At 44.7% G+C, this 18851-nt stretch overlaps 1 protein-coding gene across 4 annotated transcripts in view; it reads left to right on the plus strand.

Moving 5' to 3' along the window:
• The first annotated feature begins 1355 nt into the window (after nucleotides 1–1355).
• Nucleotides 1356–18851, plus strand: part of slc44a5b (solute carrier family 44 member 5b) — a 37285-nt gene continuing 19789 nt past the window's right edge. For all 4 annotated transcript variants that reach the window (XM_034293790.1, XM_029121620.2, XM_029121623.2 and 1 more), the window contains exons 1-2: nucleotides 1356–1552; nucleotides 15098–15146. In XM_034293790.1, coding sequence (XP_034149681.1) covers nucleotides 1516–1552; nucleotides 15098–15146 — 86 coding nt within the window. In that variant the 5' untranslated portion in view covers nucleotides 1356–1515. The remainder of the gene's footprint in view (nucleotides 1553–15097; nucleotides 15147–18851) is intronic.

An 18851-nucleotide genomic window follows, 5' to 3' on the forward strand; every position in this document is an offset into this window, starting at 1 on the left:
ATTATTATCAGGTCATCCCCCACCTGCAAACCATTTAAGTGTTGTCTTAAAACATATTTTTATTCTTTGGCGATCAAGTCAGTTTAGGGACATTCGTGCTTAACTGTCTTGTGTGTTTCTTGTTTCTTTTCATTGTTGTATGTTTTTTTTGCATAACCTTTACAGCAATTTGTTCAACATTGGTTGTTTTTATGTGCTTAATCAATAGACTTGACATTTTAGCGGGAGGCTTCACCTCATGGCAGATTGAAATACATTCATGCTGTTAACACCCCATTTCATTACATACCAAATATGGCCTGTTGGGTTGAGGTCTTGGCAATGTGCAGACCAGTAAACAGAAACAGGATTTTGTGGATCAAGCAGTGTTTTCCCACCGTTCTGTTCTCCAGTGTTGCTGAGAACAGTATATCAATCAATATATTTTCTCAGTGATTTCTTTTTTTCTTCACAAGTTCCATCGCATCTTAAACTTTTTACAAATTGTATATAAATTGGCCGTTTCTAGTGGTCCGAGAAGTAAATCCTCTCAAGTTCAAAATGTAAATGCACTGGAAAGCAACGGTACGTTTTGCTAATCAATATACCCTTTCAGCTAGCCCACTACCATTTTATTTTATAGAAATGTATGCATTGAAATTATTTTAGACAAGTTGCAGTCCGTGAAATTCGACTTGCACGACAGACCAGACGTCATTTAATATCAAAGTATTTTCTTTACCGGAAGACAAGAAAGCTAGCTACAACTTTCTACTAGACACTTTGATGACAATGATTACTTGGTACAAGATGTTTTTCAAAATTTCTGTTGGATATGCTGATAATAGGGAGTTCTGCAAGATTATTTAATTTTAATTCTTCAATTTCAACAGACAACAGTAGCAAAACTGTATGTTTGTTTGGGTTTGAAGTGAACATATTTCAACGCATTCTGTTCAGAGGAAGAGAGGTCCGGTTATTAAATGTTTCTTTTTTTATTGTGACTTTTAATGACTTCATTCCGAGCATCCTCGTCTGTCCCGCATAATGTTCAACGAAACAGTAACTGAATCCTTTATATAGCAAGTCACAGTCACGTGACATAGCGAGCGCAGCAATTTATGTACCTGACTATGGTGGTGTACAGTGCATTAAGTGTCATTGCACGACGCACAGTCCAGTACAACTATAACTGATGTCGCGTTATTACTTTATTGATCCACTCTCAGTGTAGATGACTGTCACTGCGGTAAATCAGTACTATATAAAGATTATTGTAAATAAAATAACACTGTCACGTCAGCATGTGCCAGCCCTCAGGCAGCGGCGGACGTCTGTGGCGTCCCCTTTAAGGTGACGGTGACGCTCTCTCGTGCTGTAAACACCGTGACGCTTAGCTGCGTGGCGGAGACTGCTCTTTGGATCGAGAGCTCGAAGTACTGTATTTATACGGGCCATTAAAACGCTATTCACGTCCCAAGCGTCATATGCTATCTCAAAAACAACAGCGGTGCAGAATATCCTGTCTGAGGTACAATGGCTAGAAAGACGGACATTCCCCCTTCATACTATGGTGAGTCGCCACATACGTCTTTGTTTAACGTCGGTACCTCAAGTTCTTTCTTTAAGACAATATGACAAAGGCACGGTGGACTACAACTGTACGCTTTGGATGCTGTTCTGTTTATCTTGGATCTGAATTTCACTACCACTGATGTTTTAAATGTAATATTGAATATGCGATTTCAAAATAAATTTAAATGTAGCGTTAACAGGGTTGTACTTTATTACAGTATTGGATGCCTATAAATTACAATTGCTTTATAATAAATCATATTTTTAATTCACTTCAGTCAAGAAATGTAATACAAGGAAAACTGTATTACATATTTATTTGTGGATCTCGGCTGTTTACAGAACAGTCATAGCACTCTATCTGGGGGATTGGCGCTTGGCAAGTACAGCCTCCAATGTCTAGGAACATAAACAACATGTCTTTGTGTGCCAAATGTTATTGTTAGTGTTTTAGACACAAACTAGTGAAATCAAATTGTTTAACAATGTCTAGTGTCCTGTTCAACCCTTTACAGTAGATGACAGGCGTGAAGGTATTGTGTTGAATGTCAAGATCAACAGCAACACTCATAAACAATACCCACTGTTATTTGGCCAACAGTCTGAAATACATGTTGTCTCTGTGAGATTCCTGAATGGTTGGAATATGGATGTTCAATCTCTAGGCAGAGTATGAAAGTATTTAAAAAAAAAAGAATATATATAGTAATCCTGGACTCTGCCAGATGCCTTATAAGCCCCATTATTACTGTGTTTCAAGTGTGAAATTACAGATTTTATAAGCAGACAGTAATAGCAGTTTACCCCAGATATGCTAGACAAAGGACTACTGCAGGTTGCAAGTAGAGGAATGCAAGCTGTAGCAGTGGATTATATATATATATATGGGGGTATTTGACTCATACCAATTGCTATTACAGAAAGTACACAGATGTCAAAACGTCTGACCAGTAAAGTTTTTACAGCCATGCTTATAAGATGGACACTCATTATGATGGACAGTGGCAGATAGTTACTGATCCGATGTTCAAACACAAGGCTATGGTATGAGCTGGCAGGGTGAAACAATCTGTCATGTCCTTGAGCAACACAGTTTACTGTAATTGCTCCTGTAATATACTCTGGAAGAAAGCATCTACAGAAATTACTGAAACGTAAATATAAAAATTAAATAAAGCTAATTCATATTTTCATTACTAGATGTGATCAATAACAAGTGAAGTCCAGCATCCATTACATTCATTTCATTGGTGAATGATCAAATGACCAGAGTGTTGGCCACTCCAGTCCAAGCTTGTCTTGATATAAATCATTCTGTTTCTGACCCAGCTAGCCGAATAACACAGTAGAACTGATTGACATGGTCTGGAAACTCCGTGTGAGGGAATGATCAGACTGCCCCGTCTCTAAACACGCTGTGTCATCAGGATTCCATGACATTCCTGACAATCATGTTTGTTGTTTTCCACTTAGAGTCAGCAGTTGGCTGAAGAACAAGCGCCTCTCACTGATATTTGTAAGATAATCCTAAACTAATCCCATTTTGGTGAAATTATCGAAACATTTGAAATGATTGTACGCTCCTCCCCTGAGGGAAGGTAATTAGGCAGTCTGGGAGACTCGCTCTCACTCACTCAGTCTGGGAAGTTGGAGACTGACTCCTCCATGTTCAGTCTGGGAAGTTGGAGACTGACTCCTCCATGTTCAGTCTGGGCAGTTGGAGACTGACTCCTCCATGTTCAGTCTGGGCAGTTGGAGACTGACTCCTCCATGTTCAGTCTGGGCAGTTGGAGACTGACTCCTCCATGTTCAGTCTGGGCAGTTGGAGACTGGCTCCTCCATGTTCAGTCTGGGCAGTTGGAGACTGACTCCTCCATGTTCAGTCTGGGCAGTTGGAGACTGACTCCTCCATGTTCAGTCTGGGCAGTTGGAGACTGACTCCTCCATGTTCAGTCTGGGCAGTTGGAGACTGACTCCTCCATGTTCAGTCTGGGCAGTTGGAGACTGACTCCTCCATGTTCAGTCTGGGCAGTTGGAGACTGGCTCCTCCATGTTCAGTCTGGGCAGTTGGAGACTGACTCCTCCATGTTCAGTCTGGGCAGTTGGAGACTGACTCCTCCATGTTCAGTCTGGGCAGTTGGAGACTGGCTCCTCCATGTTCAGTCTGGGCAGTTGGAGACTGACTCCTCCATGTTCAGTCTGGGCAGTTGGAGACTGACTCCTCCATGTTCAGTCTGGGCAGTTGGAGACTGGCTCCTCCATGTTCAGTCTGGGCAGTTGGAGACTGACTCCTCCATGTTAAGTCTGGGCAGTTGGAGACTGACTCCTCCATGTTAAGTCTGGGCAGTTGGAGACTGACTCCTCCATGTTAAGTCTGGGCAGTTGGAGACTGGCTCCTCCATGTTCAGTCTGGGCAGTTGGAGACTGACTCCTCCATGTTAAGTCTGGGCAGTTGGAGACTGGCTCCTCCATGTTCAGTCTGGGCAGTTGGAGACTGACTCCTCCATGTTCAGTCTGGGCAGTTGGAGACTGACTCCTCCATGTTCAGTCTGGGCAGTTGGAGACTGACTCCTCCATGTTCAGTCTGGGCAGTTGGAGACTGGCTCCTCCATGTTCACGTCAGCTGCTCTGTCCAAATGGTCTCTCTGGTGTTTTTGCTCAGTCAGCCAGTCAGTAAATGGCCTTTGACTCACAGTTTGCTCAGCCTTCAGCTTTCCGGCAGAGAGGGTTACTAGGAGCCAAACAGCCGGCTAATGAAATAGATGATGGTGACACGCTAGGCGAACAGGCTCCAATACACATCGATTTGTTGCACATTTGCAGGCTTCCTCCGTTTCTGCAAATACCATGGCACAACAAACTTTCACACTTGTTGTGTATTTTCACACAATCCTCAGTCATGTATTTGCATCGTCACAGACACTTCGTTCATCCTCACCTGATCAGGCCCACGTCGTGACATCCCAGAATCCACTCACTAACACCGCCATGATGGTCAGTCATTTATAAAGGTCCAAAGCACTTTATTGACTAGTTCCCAAATCAATACTTTAAAAGTGTTGTACTGATAATTAACACATTTATTACACAGTCAGTTTCCATGAGAGTAGCATTGCTGTACCCAGGCAATGGAGACAAAGACCCAACAAGAAGTTTCTCATCTCTGTATGAACTGGAGCCTATCCCTGTTTGGAACTGGGGTGCAAACTGACAGAAATCCTTTTCCCCTTTCATGTGGCTCATCTGTTCACAGTAGGCAGATAGGTGCCATGGTTGTATGCAATACTCCTACACACTTTACTCTCAGAGACTCACATACTCATTATTTTTAATGAGGTACTTATTACTTCTGTCAGGCTATTGTAGGATATCACTGTTTCCCAGATATTTCAGAGATTAGTGAGAGGCAGGCTTGAGGAAATACTTCCACAAATTTTAGGAAGAAACCTAGAGAGGACGAGGATGCAATGAGGGCCTCTGAGATTCATCCTGGATGAGGTGAGGGCCTCTGAGATTCATCCTGGATGAGATGAGGGTCTCTGAGATTTATCCTGGATGAGGTGAGGGCCTCTGAGATTCATCCTGGATGAGGTGAGGGCCTCTGAGATTCATCCTGGATGAGATGAGGGTCTCTGAGATTTATCCTGGATGAGGTGAGGGCCTCTGAGATTCATCCTGGATGAGGTGAGGGCCTCTGAGATTCATCCTGGATGAGGTGAGGGCCTCTGAGATTCATCCTGGATGAGGTGAGGTCCTCTGAGATTCATCCTGGGTGAGGTGAATGCCTCTGAGTTGTGCTGCGTTACACCATGTTCACGGCCAACAACGGGCTGATCTGAAGCAGAAAATCAGAGGGAGAGGGAGAGAACACGAGGCTTATGAGACTCTTTTAACTAGTGGATAATCACCACAGTTCTCATTGGATAATCACCACAGTTCTCATTGGATAATCACCACAGTTCTCAATGGATAGTCACCACGGTGTTCTCATTATCACTGACCACATTAAGGGGATGGCCCTCCCCTCAAGGCCTTAAAACCAATTCTTACTGTCACTCAATCAATTTAGTTTAGTCGGTCTGATTGCTTTGGGTTCTGTGAAGCTCTGTGTGATCGTTTATTTGTGTTTAATCTGTTCAGCTGAGTTGCCTCAGACCTACACAAGACACAGAAGGTGATTCAAGATGACTAAACAGTCATTCCCACAGCTCACCCCTAAAATCCATATCAACTTCTGCCAGTTGAACATGATCCACTAGGAGAGACTCAGTTCCCAGCTGCATCTGCCACACATCAGAGCCTGCTACATAACACACAGCTTTGGTTCTACAGTCAGAGGCCGGCACTGAAGTCCTACCCATAAACCCCTGGGGAAGCCAACCCTGTACCCTCTCCAACCCCCTGGATGAACCAACCCTGTACCCTCTCTAACCCCCTGGATGAACCAACCCTGTACCCTCTCCAACCCCCTGGATGAACCAACCCTGTACCCTCTCCAACCCCCTGGATGAACCAACCCTGTACCCTCTCCAACCCCCTGGGAAACCCTGTTTTTCCCTGGCCTATATATTGTGGATCATCAGTGGCTTCTGTACATTGCTGCTGATAGTGGATAGATTAAAAATTGCCCATGTGTTGCTGTATCCAGTCACCCTGTCAGAGCCAGATATCCCTGTTGAGTGTAGTTTGGATGGCTTTGTTGTGGCCCAGTTGGTTAGAACGTGGTGGATCCATATGGGCAGAAACAGCTGAGAAACTGGGTTAAGCTCTGTGAAGAGTCAATGTCAGATCTGTGTATATTTCCAGGGATACAGGGGTTTTTGTCTCTCAAATTAGAACGTTTATGGGGTCCGGGGCAGGAGAGGGGGAGGATGAAAGTGGGACAAAGAGGGGTACAGAAAAATGAATAAAAGGAGAGTGGGTTAGAGAGCGAGAGAGGTGGAGAAGTAAGAGGGGAAACAGGGGAGGGGGGAAGTAGAGTCCATGTTTTTAATAATCTGAAACATAATATGCCATCTGTAATTGTTATACTGCTTTGAATCCTTCTGAGATTAATTAAGTCTTATTTTCTTTTGGACAGAGAAACAGTGTGGGTGGTCTGGATTACAGTGTGGGTGGTCTGGATTATAGTGTGGGTGGTCTGGATTACAGTGTGGGTGGTCTGGATTACAGTGTGGGCAGTCTGGATTACAGTGTGGGTAGTCTGGATTACAGTGTGGGTGGTCTGGATTACAGTGTGGGTGGTCTGGATTACAGTGTGGGTAGTCTGGATTACAGTGCGGGTAGTCTGGATTACAGTGTGGGTAGTCTGGATTACAGTGTGGGTGGTCTGGATTACAGTGTGTGTAGTCTGGATTACAGTGTGTGTAGTCTGGATTACAGTGTGTGTAGTCTGGATTACAGTGTGTGTGGTCTGGATTACAGTGTGGGTAGTCTGGATTACAGTGTGGGTAGTCTGGATTACAGTGTGGGTGGTCTGGATTACAGTGTGGGTGGTCTGGATTACAGTGTGGGTAGTCTGGATTCCAGTGTGGGTGGTCTGGATTCCAGTGTGGGTGGTCTGGATTACAGTGTGGGTAGTCTGGATTACAGTGTGGGTAGTCTGGATTACAGTGTGGGTAGTCTGGATTCCAGTGTGGGTGGTCTGGATTACAGTGTGGGTAGTCTGGATTACAGTGTGGGTAGTCTGGATTACAGTGTGGGTAGTCTGGATTACATACAGAACCAGCAGGATCATCAAGGCTTTCTGTGAAGGACACTTACACTGGATTTGCATTTACATTTTGTCAGGATTTACTGCCAGCAAATTCAGCACTGTCAAACCTTTGGGCCCTGAAGACCTGCTGTCTTGACCCTCTCTGACAATACACTCTCTGTATTCAGCTGTGTCTCACTGGTCTAGTTCTCAGTGGCGACGACCAAGCAGCATAGTGGACTTTAGGGAAAACTGGGAAAAAATAACCTCATATGGAAACAGCCTGTGTGGCATTATTATGAGTCTATAGTGGCATCTATATGAAAACATGTATTCTAGTATCGAAGCTAACAAGAAAACACAAATGGAATAGTTTTTGTCATGAAATTTGTCATTGAAATTTGTATCAACATTATAAAATATCTCCTGTCCGGTTTGAACGTTTGAATTTTGTAATGAGCAACATAAAAACACTGGTGGTGTTATAAAAGAATACAGTTGCTTTACAGTAAATACAAACTGGAGAGAAGCCTAAAAACTGCTGCTGTTTTCTTATGGATCTGCAGAGAGCTTCAGCGTATCAAATATAAATGAAAATCCCCGCTGTCTCCAACCCGGCATACTGCGCCTGCCTTGTTAAATCATGATATTTGCAATGCGTAACGTTGAAGATTTCAGGCTACTTCAGACTCACTAGCGCGATAAAAGGCGAGGGGTTGATATGTCAAATGTGAATTCTGCCGTCTGGCACTCTCAGTCTAAATATGTTCTCCCAAATGGCATCTGGGTTCCAAGATGGGAAATGCAGCTGCATTGGTGGAGCTGTCTTCAGTGCTGTCTGCAGTGCTGTCTGCAGTACTGTCTGCAGTGCTGCATGGTGAAAGAAGCCTTCTGTTACCTAGTGGAGCATGTGGACTGTGGACTCACTGTCTGCCTGGGTTGGTGTGTTGATCAGCTGGGTATGGAAAAGGTTGACAACGGGAGAGAAACTGGGATAGTAGGAGAGAAACTGGGATAGTGGGAAAGAAACTGGAATAGTGGGAGAGAAACTGGGATATTGGGAGAGAACTGGCATGAAGTGAGATGGCACACTCAATCGAACTAACAAAGACAGGAGATTTTTTTGTTTGGCTAAAAATAAAAAAGGAGGCTATCTCCCTGATCAAAATGTATTTCTGTGTGCTACCTATCCACCCCCCCCCCCCCCCCCCCTAGAATCTCCATACTACAAAGAAGAGATTTTCTCCATTCTAGAAGAGATCAGTAACTATCAAGCCCTGGGAAATGTACTGATCTGTGGGGATCTAAATGCTAGAACCAAAGAAGATACAGGTGCCTGAGACACACAGGGGGACAAACACATAAACCTAAACTTTCCCCTCCCTTCACATCCTCCCAGAAGGAACTTTGACAAAATCCAAAACTATAATGGGAGAGAACTACTGCAGGTCTGTCGAACGCTGGGTCGGTACATAGTTAATGGAAGACTACGAGGGGACTCCTTTGGCCGTTATACAAACAGCTCACCTCTTGGCAGTAGTACTGTAGACTATGTAATCACAGACCTTGATCCAGGATCTCTCAGAGCATTTCCCACTAACACCACTATCAGACCATAGCAAAATCTCTATCTAAAAAGGGCAGAAACAAACCTTAAAGCTGAAAGGCCCCATGGACTACACCAAGCAAATCCACCATACAGATGGACTAATGAAACTACCAAAAAGCAATTAACAATGAACAGATTTCATTTTTTGGCCCACACATATCCTCACAACAAAAAGTTAATCTGGTTGTACAAAACATAAATAAAATATTTGACAAATTGGCGTCATTATTCGATTAAAAAAATACACCTAAATACAGTAAAAAGATAAACAACCACAAATGGTTTGATCACGAGTGGCAAATCTATAAGGAAAAAACTCAGAAATCTATCCAACCTAAAACAGAGAACCAGACAACCAAGATCTGCGCTTGATCAGCATTTGACTCAATTTGGCATGAAGGAATTTTTGTAAAGCTAATTGAGAGTGGGGCAGGAGGAAAAAACATATGATATTATCAAATCAATGTACACAAATAACAAATGTGCAGTCAAAATTTGAGATATTATAATAATTTATAATTATTTTTTCAAGGATGTGGTGTTAAACAAGGAAACAACTTTAGGCTCAAGCCTATTTAACATCTACATCAATGAACTGACTCTAATGCTTGAACAATCAACAGCCCCAGGACTCTAAACGACAGAAATAAAAGGCCTCCTGTATGCAGATGATCTGGTTCTACTGTCACCAACAAAAGTGTGCCTACAGCATCATTTAGATAGAACTGATGTAGTGTATCAGACCTGGGCACTGACCGTCAACCTAAAAAAGACAAAGATCATGATATTTCAATATGTCAAGAAAACAGATATTGGGCCCCACTCACACACCTACACATATTAGGGACTAAAAATGAGCTCCACAGGGAATTTCAACCTGGCTGTGAATGAACTGAGGTATAAAGCAAGGAGAGCTTTTTATGACATTAAAAAAATTAGACACACCAATTAGGATCTGGCTCAAAATATTCAAATATGTAATTGAACCAATTGCACTATATGGCAGTGAAGTGTGGGGCCCGCTTACAAAACAAGAATTTAACAAATGGGACAAACCAATTGAAAGCCTTCATGCAGAACTCTGGAAGAGTATCCTGAGAGTCCAGAGAAAACCCCCAAACAATGCATGCAGAGCAGAACTAGGCCGATTCCCCCTTTTGATTAATATACAAAAAAAGCCACCAAATGTTATAATGATTTAAAAACAAGCCACCCACACTCCTACCACCACAAAGCCTTCCAATACCAGGAGGAAAACATAGAGAAGAGCCCCTTCAGCCAGCTGATACTGGAACTACATTCACAAACCAATACCGACCCAATAAAACACCAGGACAATCTGGCCCAACCAATTTATTACAAAACAAAAGGAAAATGATATCACCTATAAAAACACCACAAAAAATCTAAGCAAACTTCACTGCTATTTGGCTCTAAACAGACAGTATCCAGTAGCAGACTATCTGACTGCTGTGACTGACTATCTGACCGCTGTGACTGACTATCTGACCACTGTGACTGTGACAAACTCAGTGAAAACACCCTGACCATAGAAACAGGTCGTCACAGACAGATCTGGCAACCCAGAGAGGACAGGTTGTGCTCCCTCTACCCAGAGAGGACAGGTTGTGCTCCCTCTACACAGAGAGGACAGGTTGTGCTCCCTCTACCCAGAGAGGACAGGTTGTGCTCCCTCTACACAGAGAGGACAGGTTGTGCTCCCTCTACCCAGAGAGGACAGGTTGTGCTCCCTCTACCCAGAGAGGACAGGTTGTGCTCCCTCTACACAGAGAGGACAGGTTGTGCTCCCTCTACCCAGAGAGGACAGGTTGTGCTCCCTCTACCCAGAGAGGACAGGTTGTGCTCCCTCTACCCAGAGAGGACAGGTTGTGCTCCCTCTACCCAGAGAGGACAGGTTGTGCTCCCTCTACACAGAGAGGACAGGTTGTGCTCCCTCTACCCAGAGAGGACAGGTTGTGCTCCCTCTACCCAGAGAGGACAGGTTGTGCTCCCTCTACCCAGAGAGGACAGGTTGTGCTCCCTCTACACAGAGAGGACAGGTTGTGCTCCCTCTACACAGAGAGGACAGGTTGTGCTCCCTCTACCCAGAGAGGACAGGTTGTGCTCCCTCTACACAGAGAGGACAGGTTGTGCTCCCTCTACACAGAGAGGACAGGTTGTGCTCCCTCTACCCAGAGAGGACAGGTTGTGCTCCCTCTACCCAGAGAGGACAGGTTGTGCTCCCTCTGCCCAGAGAGAGGTAGATACAGCCACATTTTCTCCTATGCTGCAAAAACTATGTTGATATACGAGAAATAATTTCCCCAAAATGTTAAACCCAAATTGAATGCTTTGAGAGGACAACTGAAACTGAGAAAATGCAGCTATTCAAGGAGAAAAACCTAGTTGTGCTATATTAGCAGCTAAATATTTAGTTTCCTGCCACACCTGAAGGGACAACAAACTTAATAACGTTTTAGTATAATGCATCTACAGTAATACCTGTATCCTTTCCCTTACTTACTGAATAATGTATTAGGATAATGAATCTACAGTAATAGCTGTATCCTTTCCCTTACTTACTTAATAATGTATCAGGATAATGAATCTACAGTAATACCTGTATCCTTTCCCTTACTTACTTAATACTGTATCAGGATAATGAATCTACAGTAATACCTGTATCCTTTCCCTTACTTACTTAATAATATATCAGGATAATGAATCTACAGTAATACCTGTATCCTTTCCCTTACTTACCTATAACTGTGATCGTTGTTGTTCACTGTTCTGTTTTCATTTATTTATTTTTTTGTCTATAGTTTTTATATATATTGATGTTTGCTTTGGCAGTGTATGTAGTAACACATTCCATGCCATGGGGAGAGGGAGCTGGAGAAACAACCGTACTGCGCTTGTATTGATGTTGGTGTGTAGTTGGACAGCAATGTGCAAACAATCTTCTTTATGAAACTGTATCTCCATAATATGCTATTTAATAGAGGAATATTCTACTGCTTTTGCAGCCTGAATAACATGTTGTAATAGACAATACATTCAGTCTGACATCCATGGACAGCCTATTCTTCAGCCCTGTACCAAGGACACCCAGCTCTACCAATGATAATGAGACAGTTTAGTTTGGTACAATTTCACAGTACTGTCAAAGGATCCTTGTCCACAAGTGTGTCTCCAGTAATAAGGCTGCATCCTTCTCACATGGAACTAGACCAAGAAATGACTGAATGAACTAACAGATTTTTTGGCAAGTAACAGTGAATTGATTTGGATACTAAAAGTCCTTATGAGTCCTGTGAAGTCTTCATAATACAACCAGGACAATCAGGATGTTGCCAGTTTAACAAGGCAAAACGCAACCCAAAAGACTTTCCTCTGAAGCATTTTCTTGATTCCACGGTGGGCTGTTTTGTTTGGCTCCGTTCCAGCACACAGTCTCATCTTGTCTATTGGATAGAAATTAGGATTGGTTTTCTATTCAGGGTGTCCTTTATCGTCCAGGACCTCCAATGATTAACCACCTAATGATTTAAATGTGGTTGGAGTTACACAACCTTGTTAAACCATCTGTTCTGTACAGTAGAACACTGTCAATGCTGTCAGGTCAGTGCTGGTGTCTGTTGTAGATTGACACACAGTAAGCCTGCTGTGCCAGACAGAGGATTGCGATTAATGACAAATCCTGTCTATGAATCTGATGTGTAATTCCATAACCAGGAGTCTCAGGGCCCAGACCGATGCTAATGACTGACGTTGCTTTTATTTTTCTCCCACAGAAATGGCAAACCTTAGACATTACATATTTCCTGAGGCTTGTTATTTGCTTTGCTGAACAGGCCAGGCAAAAAATTAACTAGCCTTGATTTTGCATGAAATACCTCACATTTCCTACATACTGCCTCCCATCATACACTGCCTTTTGAATACAGTTAATAACATCCTGTTTTGTTACCTAAAGCCTGTACATACACTATTAACCTATGACACTGGTGTGCCTCAAACTGGTTCATCATCTGTTTTCTTACACGACTCCGTGTGAGAGAATCCCACGGACAGTGTTCTTCTAGCAGACCCCTGGCGACCCGACACACTGGCATCTAACCGGCCCTTTGTGTCAGGCAGACATGTTCCACACGTTGGTGACAACAGCCTTTTGTCCGTCCGGAGACCAGAAAAACATCACTGCCACCAGACTAAACACTGTCACAATAATACTGTTAACAGTGAATTTCACCCAGTCGTGTTTGTATTTCCTGCTGCGGGAGTCGCCTGACATTAAGATCCAAGGGAGTATTCCTCCTGCAGTATGTTGAGACACCTACTGCTCAGCACATTGAAGGCCAAGCTCCTCCCTCCCAGTGGGCTCAGGACGCTGGCTCCTCAATGGTTGGACGATTGGATACCATGGAGCTTGTCAGCGACATGGAGAGAGAGATTGATCTCAGGCCCTCCTGAAACCACGTCCTCCGGTCCCTCGCCGTTGAACACCGTTCTCTCACCATTGGCTTCTTGTTCAGTGTGAGTTGTCCTGCCTTCTGTACAGACCACTCTGTTCTGACCACAATGGCTGACCGACACGATGGAGCCACTCACTCTGAGGTATTCACACAGCACACGGAGATCAATGAGAGGGATTTCTTTTTCATCCATTGATATTGTGCCTGGTTATTTGCCTGTCGGATCACAGTCCCCCCCCGGCAGCTGCTGCTGTAATTATCTGTCAGATGAGTTAATGTGATGCAACCCACCAGCCTCCACTTTCTGTGCCCATCTATAACTGCACCTTTAGGCAACTAACGATGCGTCCCACAGGGTTGTCTGGTTTCTGGAAGTGCATCAGGTGTGATGTGACAGATCAGCTGATCTCCCGTCACACAGGTTCTGCCCTCAAATATCTGGCGCTTGAACCCCACCAATTGGAAAACGTGTCCCTGATGACTGTGTTGCTCATTGGCAGTAAGTTGAATGGGCTTTGAAAGTGCTGTTGAAACCATCTGCAGGGCCGTGCTGCAGGTGACCTGGGACCCATCCAAAGCGTTCGGGGAGTTGTCCACGCCTGAGTCAAACCATGAGCCGGCTGAGAGCCTGGATTACACTGGTTTTACTCTGCATTGGCTGCTTGTGAATGTGAGAATGGACATGCTTTTATGCTGTCTCCTCTCTCTCTCTCACTCCCTCTCTCTCTCTCTCTCACTCTCTGTGTTCCAAGGTTGCTGTTGTCTCCTCCTGACAGCACCTGGCCCAGTGTCCTTGGTTGAGACATGCAGATTAATCCCAGAAATCCTTGGTCCTGGGAATCTTTATTTAGAACCAAAACACAACAGCCCTGCAGTGGAGAACAATAGATTGGATTCTCATTAGGTTGGAATAACCCGGGGCTTTCTGAAAAGTTATGGGATCAGCTCCCCTGGATCCAACACTGTTAATTTGCTTAGGATAAAAGTGTCTGCTAAATAATGAATGACTGCTTTAAAAAATTGCCACAGTGCTGCTTTGATAATGTCTCTAAATGTAAATGATGAAGCTCACAGCCATGTGAGAGATGTTTGACGTCAGAGCAATGGAATGTTTCATCCTCCCTCTTAACGCCTCAACCAATGACATCCTGTCCTTAGTGTGGGGGGGTCAAGTGGGCGGTGCCATTCTCCCAGCACTGGGTTTAGCCAAGTGGGCGGTGTCTCTGAGAGCAGAAGCAGGGCTACACTCTGGCAGATGGAAGCTCTCTCGGGCTCTTCGGAGAAATGACACTGTTTGATGATGAATTTGCTCACAGGAACAGTTCTTTCTGGAACTCCACCGGGCACAGACCGAAACATACAGTACAATACACACGCATTACGCAATACACACGCAATGACGTACTTGTACGTACACACACACACACACATTTACAAACTTGGGCCACACATGCACACAGGTTTAGGAGGGGCTTTGCAGGGTGCGATATGTAGATGTTTGGACTGACAAAAATTTTAGGGACCAAATGGGGTTTTCTATGCAGTGATCCAGGAAGGTCTTTTGGCCAGTGCAGTTTGATGATTTCTGAACCTTAATGCTCTGCTGGTCCTATCAGCTGTCATCCTGTTAACACCTCTGTAAACAGAATGCTATCCTAGTCCCTTCAGTGCCCTTCTTTGCGTAATATCTCTGAAATGTGAAAGACTATTGGTTAATGGACAGCAGACTAACCATGTAACTATGTGTTTCTTCTCCTTTTACAGGTGAGCCTCGTAAGTTTGACCCGACCTTCAGAGGACCCATCCAGGACAGGTCTGTACACACTGGTCAACACCTAAAGTCCTGCCTGTTTCCTGTCAGCTGAAGAAACATCCTCCCTGATTTTAGGCATCGTAGTTATTTTGTCAGTCTGACGCAGGATGTCATTGCTGAACCCCCGCCCACCCATAATTAAATGATTGACCTCACTGTTTCATAAGCTAGTTTGCTCGTCCATCTAGGTGTTGACAGATTGATCACTGGTCTGTCAGTATTAATAGGCGGCTTGGCTGAGTACTGTCTGGCTGCTCTCTGCTAGGTCACACTGATCAATGGCTCTTATTCAAACACACCCAGGACGCACACAAACCAGTAACACTAACTCACATTAGAAATATTTTTCTTTTACAGCAGACAACTATCACCTACAATCGAATGCATGATGGTGTTTTGTGGACTGTGTCTTAGGCTCCTACGTAGTTGGTTAAGAAGCGTTCCAATTCTCTGGCCTTTCTACGTGGAACAGTTACAAAAAAAGTCCCTGATTCGAATTGACTATTTCGAGGCTTCCATTCAAATGGAAGCGGACGGTCTTGTGTTGTCCCAACAAACAAAGGCAGATGTCCAAAGTTTGGGAACATCTCACTCAAAAAACTAAAGATAACTACTTTGTATCAGAATCAGATATGCTGAGTGTAGTAGTTTCAGTTTAGCTACGTTAGCGATGTGTGTTAGCTAGGTAGCTAGCTGCAGCCTACATGCGCAACTTTAGCGAAGACATGTCTCTGCTGATAGACGTTCCCCACTAAACCTTGGCCTTGCATGAGCAATGAAAGTGTATTTCGTGTGATATTCTTAGCATGTGGGGTTTGTTTTAATTACAAAACAAACGGAAATTGTAATCTATTCATTAAGCGTGAAGTGTAATGCAGTGCAGTTTTACTATTATCCAGCATATCGACATTTACATTTTTTTAACGAGTTATTAATTTAGTTTGATGAGTCACATTTTCAGTGAGTTCTGTAGACATCCTGATTTCCTTTTCAGTGTCTGAGTTCAACCTAGTTAACAGAACTGTTCAGGTACCAGCATGCTGCCCATAGCCTGCTATGTTTTTCTGTTGATACCCAAGGAGAATAGATGTATTGGAGAATAGATACTGTATATTCAAGAGCAGTTTCACAGGCTGGTGGGAAAGCATGTTCAAGTCCTCCCAAGCCTCTTTATCTCACAGTCTGCCGCTCGTTTCAGTACTACAGCTGTGTGCACTAAGTGAAGGCACTTTGATGTTTCTCTGGCTTAGAGACGTTTTTTAATGAGAACTGGGAGAGAACTGACTGGTAGTCTTTTTTTTTTTCTTCACTGAAGCTGGCTGCTGTAATATCTTTATGTGTGGGTATTGAATAGTCCTCCAGAGAAGACAAAAAATGGACACTATTGTTGATCACTGATGGACTAATTCCACTCTATGTTCTGCTGCTGTATGTGGGGTACAGATGGCCAGTCTGTAAGATTTCTCTGTGTGTGTGTGTGAATAATTCATTCAGTAGTTTTGACAGTCAATAGTGGAGCGCTCACCGTTTGGTCAATGCCTGAGGCACGTCCATAGAATGAAACCTTGACACTTCAATCCGAAAAGTTGAAAAACCTTTGACAACCCTGCGGCCTCTTCCTGCTGTTTGCCCTCCGGACCGTAAGAGGGTTCCCTGTGTGTTGGAATTAATTCCCTCCCAACCGCTCCAATTCCCCACGAACCGCTGCACCCCCACAACCGCTTCATTCCCCCCAAACAGCTCCACTCTCACCAAACCACTTCATTCCCCCAAAACAGCTCCACTCTCACCAAACCACTTCATTCCCCCCAAACAGCTCCACTCCCAGCGAACCACTTCATTCCCCCACAATAGCTCCACCCACACCGAAGCGCTTCTTTCCCCCCGAACAGCTCCACCCCCAATGAACCACTTCATTGTCTCCATGTGGGGACAGGCGGCCCACCAGATTGAATTGGAGTCAGCATTCTGAATTCACCTCTCTGTCGCTCACATGGTGCTGACAGGAATACCGGCCAGTTCTCACTGCCTCAGAGGAAATGCACATACCCACCCAGCAAGGGAAAAGTAAATCGTTCCAGCCGACAGCCTTTGGTTCAGATACGGGAGGAGATCTAAGTCTTTGGTGGTAGGCCCGGTCCGGAATCAGAATGAGTGAAGACTGGGACTGGGATCTGGCTTTGGACCACATTTGCAGTCAGTGTGCGTTTGCTTCTCAGAGATAAGAGAGAGAGCGAGAGCTTTTTTCCATTCTCTGGCAGCTTCTTGTCAGTGTTCACCTTTGAATGACTCAAAAGGTGATTTTGTATTGGCTCTGAAGTGCTAGCTTTCACTTTGCTTTAATGAGGCACTCTGTAGGCCCTGGGAGGGTGGCGTAGGCCCTGGGAGGGTGACGTAGGCCCTGGGAGGATGACGTAGGCCCTGGGAGGGTGACGTAGGCCCTGGGAGGGTGGCGTAGGCCCTGGGAGGGTGGCGTAGGCCCTGGGAGGGTGACGTAGGCCCTGGGAGGATGACGTAGGCCCTGGGAGGGTGGCGTAGGCCCTGGGAGGGTGACGTAGGCCCTGGGAGGATGACGTAGGCCCTGGGAGGGTGACGTAGGCCCTGGGAGGGTGGTGTAGGCCCTGGGAGGGTGGCGTAGGCCCTGGGAGGGTGGTGTAGGCCCTGGGAGGGTGGCGTAGGCCCTGGGAGGGTGGTGTAGGTGAGCTTGACATCTCAGCGAGGCAGTAAAGCGGTGGCAGATGTTCTGATTCACGGCTCCACCCCCTGGATCTCGGTGACTAATCACCTTGGGTTTCTAGCTGACCAGTTGTCCTCCACACTACCTGATCTAGCTCGTAATCCACACAGGGAGATTTATTCCTCACTGTGGCAACTTTAACAACCCCCCCCCCTTCAAATGATATTGACGGGAATGAGTCCCTGATCTCTGTTATAGGGTGTTTAATGTTACAGGTGGTAGTGCCTCTGTCCTAACAGGTCCAGTTTCCACTGAGTCACATCAGCTCCAGCAGGAATGTCGTTGGTCTGAATGTGAGACAGGAAACCATTTCTGCCTCTACTCCCTTTGTCTGGGTGTGTTTGGGAAATATAGCTTCATATTCAGTCTCTGTTCCATAACTTTTGCGTTATAGACCCGTGTGATTTCTTGAATCTGTGATTTACGTTCAGGAGATTTCTGGGTAATGGTGTGTGACGAGGTGATCTGGGCAGATGATCTATGGGTCAGCCTTTAGCTGTAAGGGCGTACGGTCAATGTCATTTGGGGAGATATCGCATAATTATAGTCTCCAGACTATAGAATTCAGATTGGTAGTGAAATTGTTGTTTAACTCATCAGTGAGGAATCACTTTTACTATAGATAGGGGAAGAAATCCCAATTTTAATGTTATTGATTTGGTCGAAGCCCCTCTGCTGTTTCATCACAAAATGGCGCAGGGAGGCTGAGACCTCCAGTCATGTACTTATGAGGTTGAATATATCGTTGTACCATGCAGCATACAGAACAAGCTGTCACCTCTGAAGATCTCCACGGTAGATCTGCTTTAAACACCCGCAGGCTTCAGCCTCTACTTGAAACAGGCTCTAATCCTCTCAGTGAAACAGGAAAGGGTTTCTGCCAAAGGTCTCTTGTTTGGGTGGGTCGATCTTTACACCTCTTGCAGGAAGTGCTCTGTAGGGTTGAGGTTTGCCTTGTACTATTTGAA

The sequence above is a fragment of the Esox lucius genome, chromosome 8 (assembly GCF_011004845.1).
Source record: "Esox lucius isolate fEsoLuc1 chromosome 8, fEsoLuc1.pri, whole genome shotgun sequence".
NCBI classification, from domain to species: Eukaryota; Metazoa; Chordata; class Actinopteri; order Esociformes; family Esocidae; genus Esox; species Esox lucius.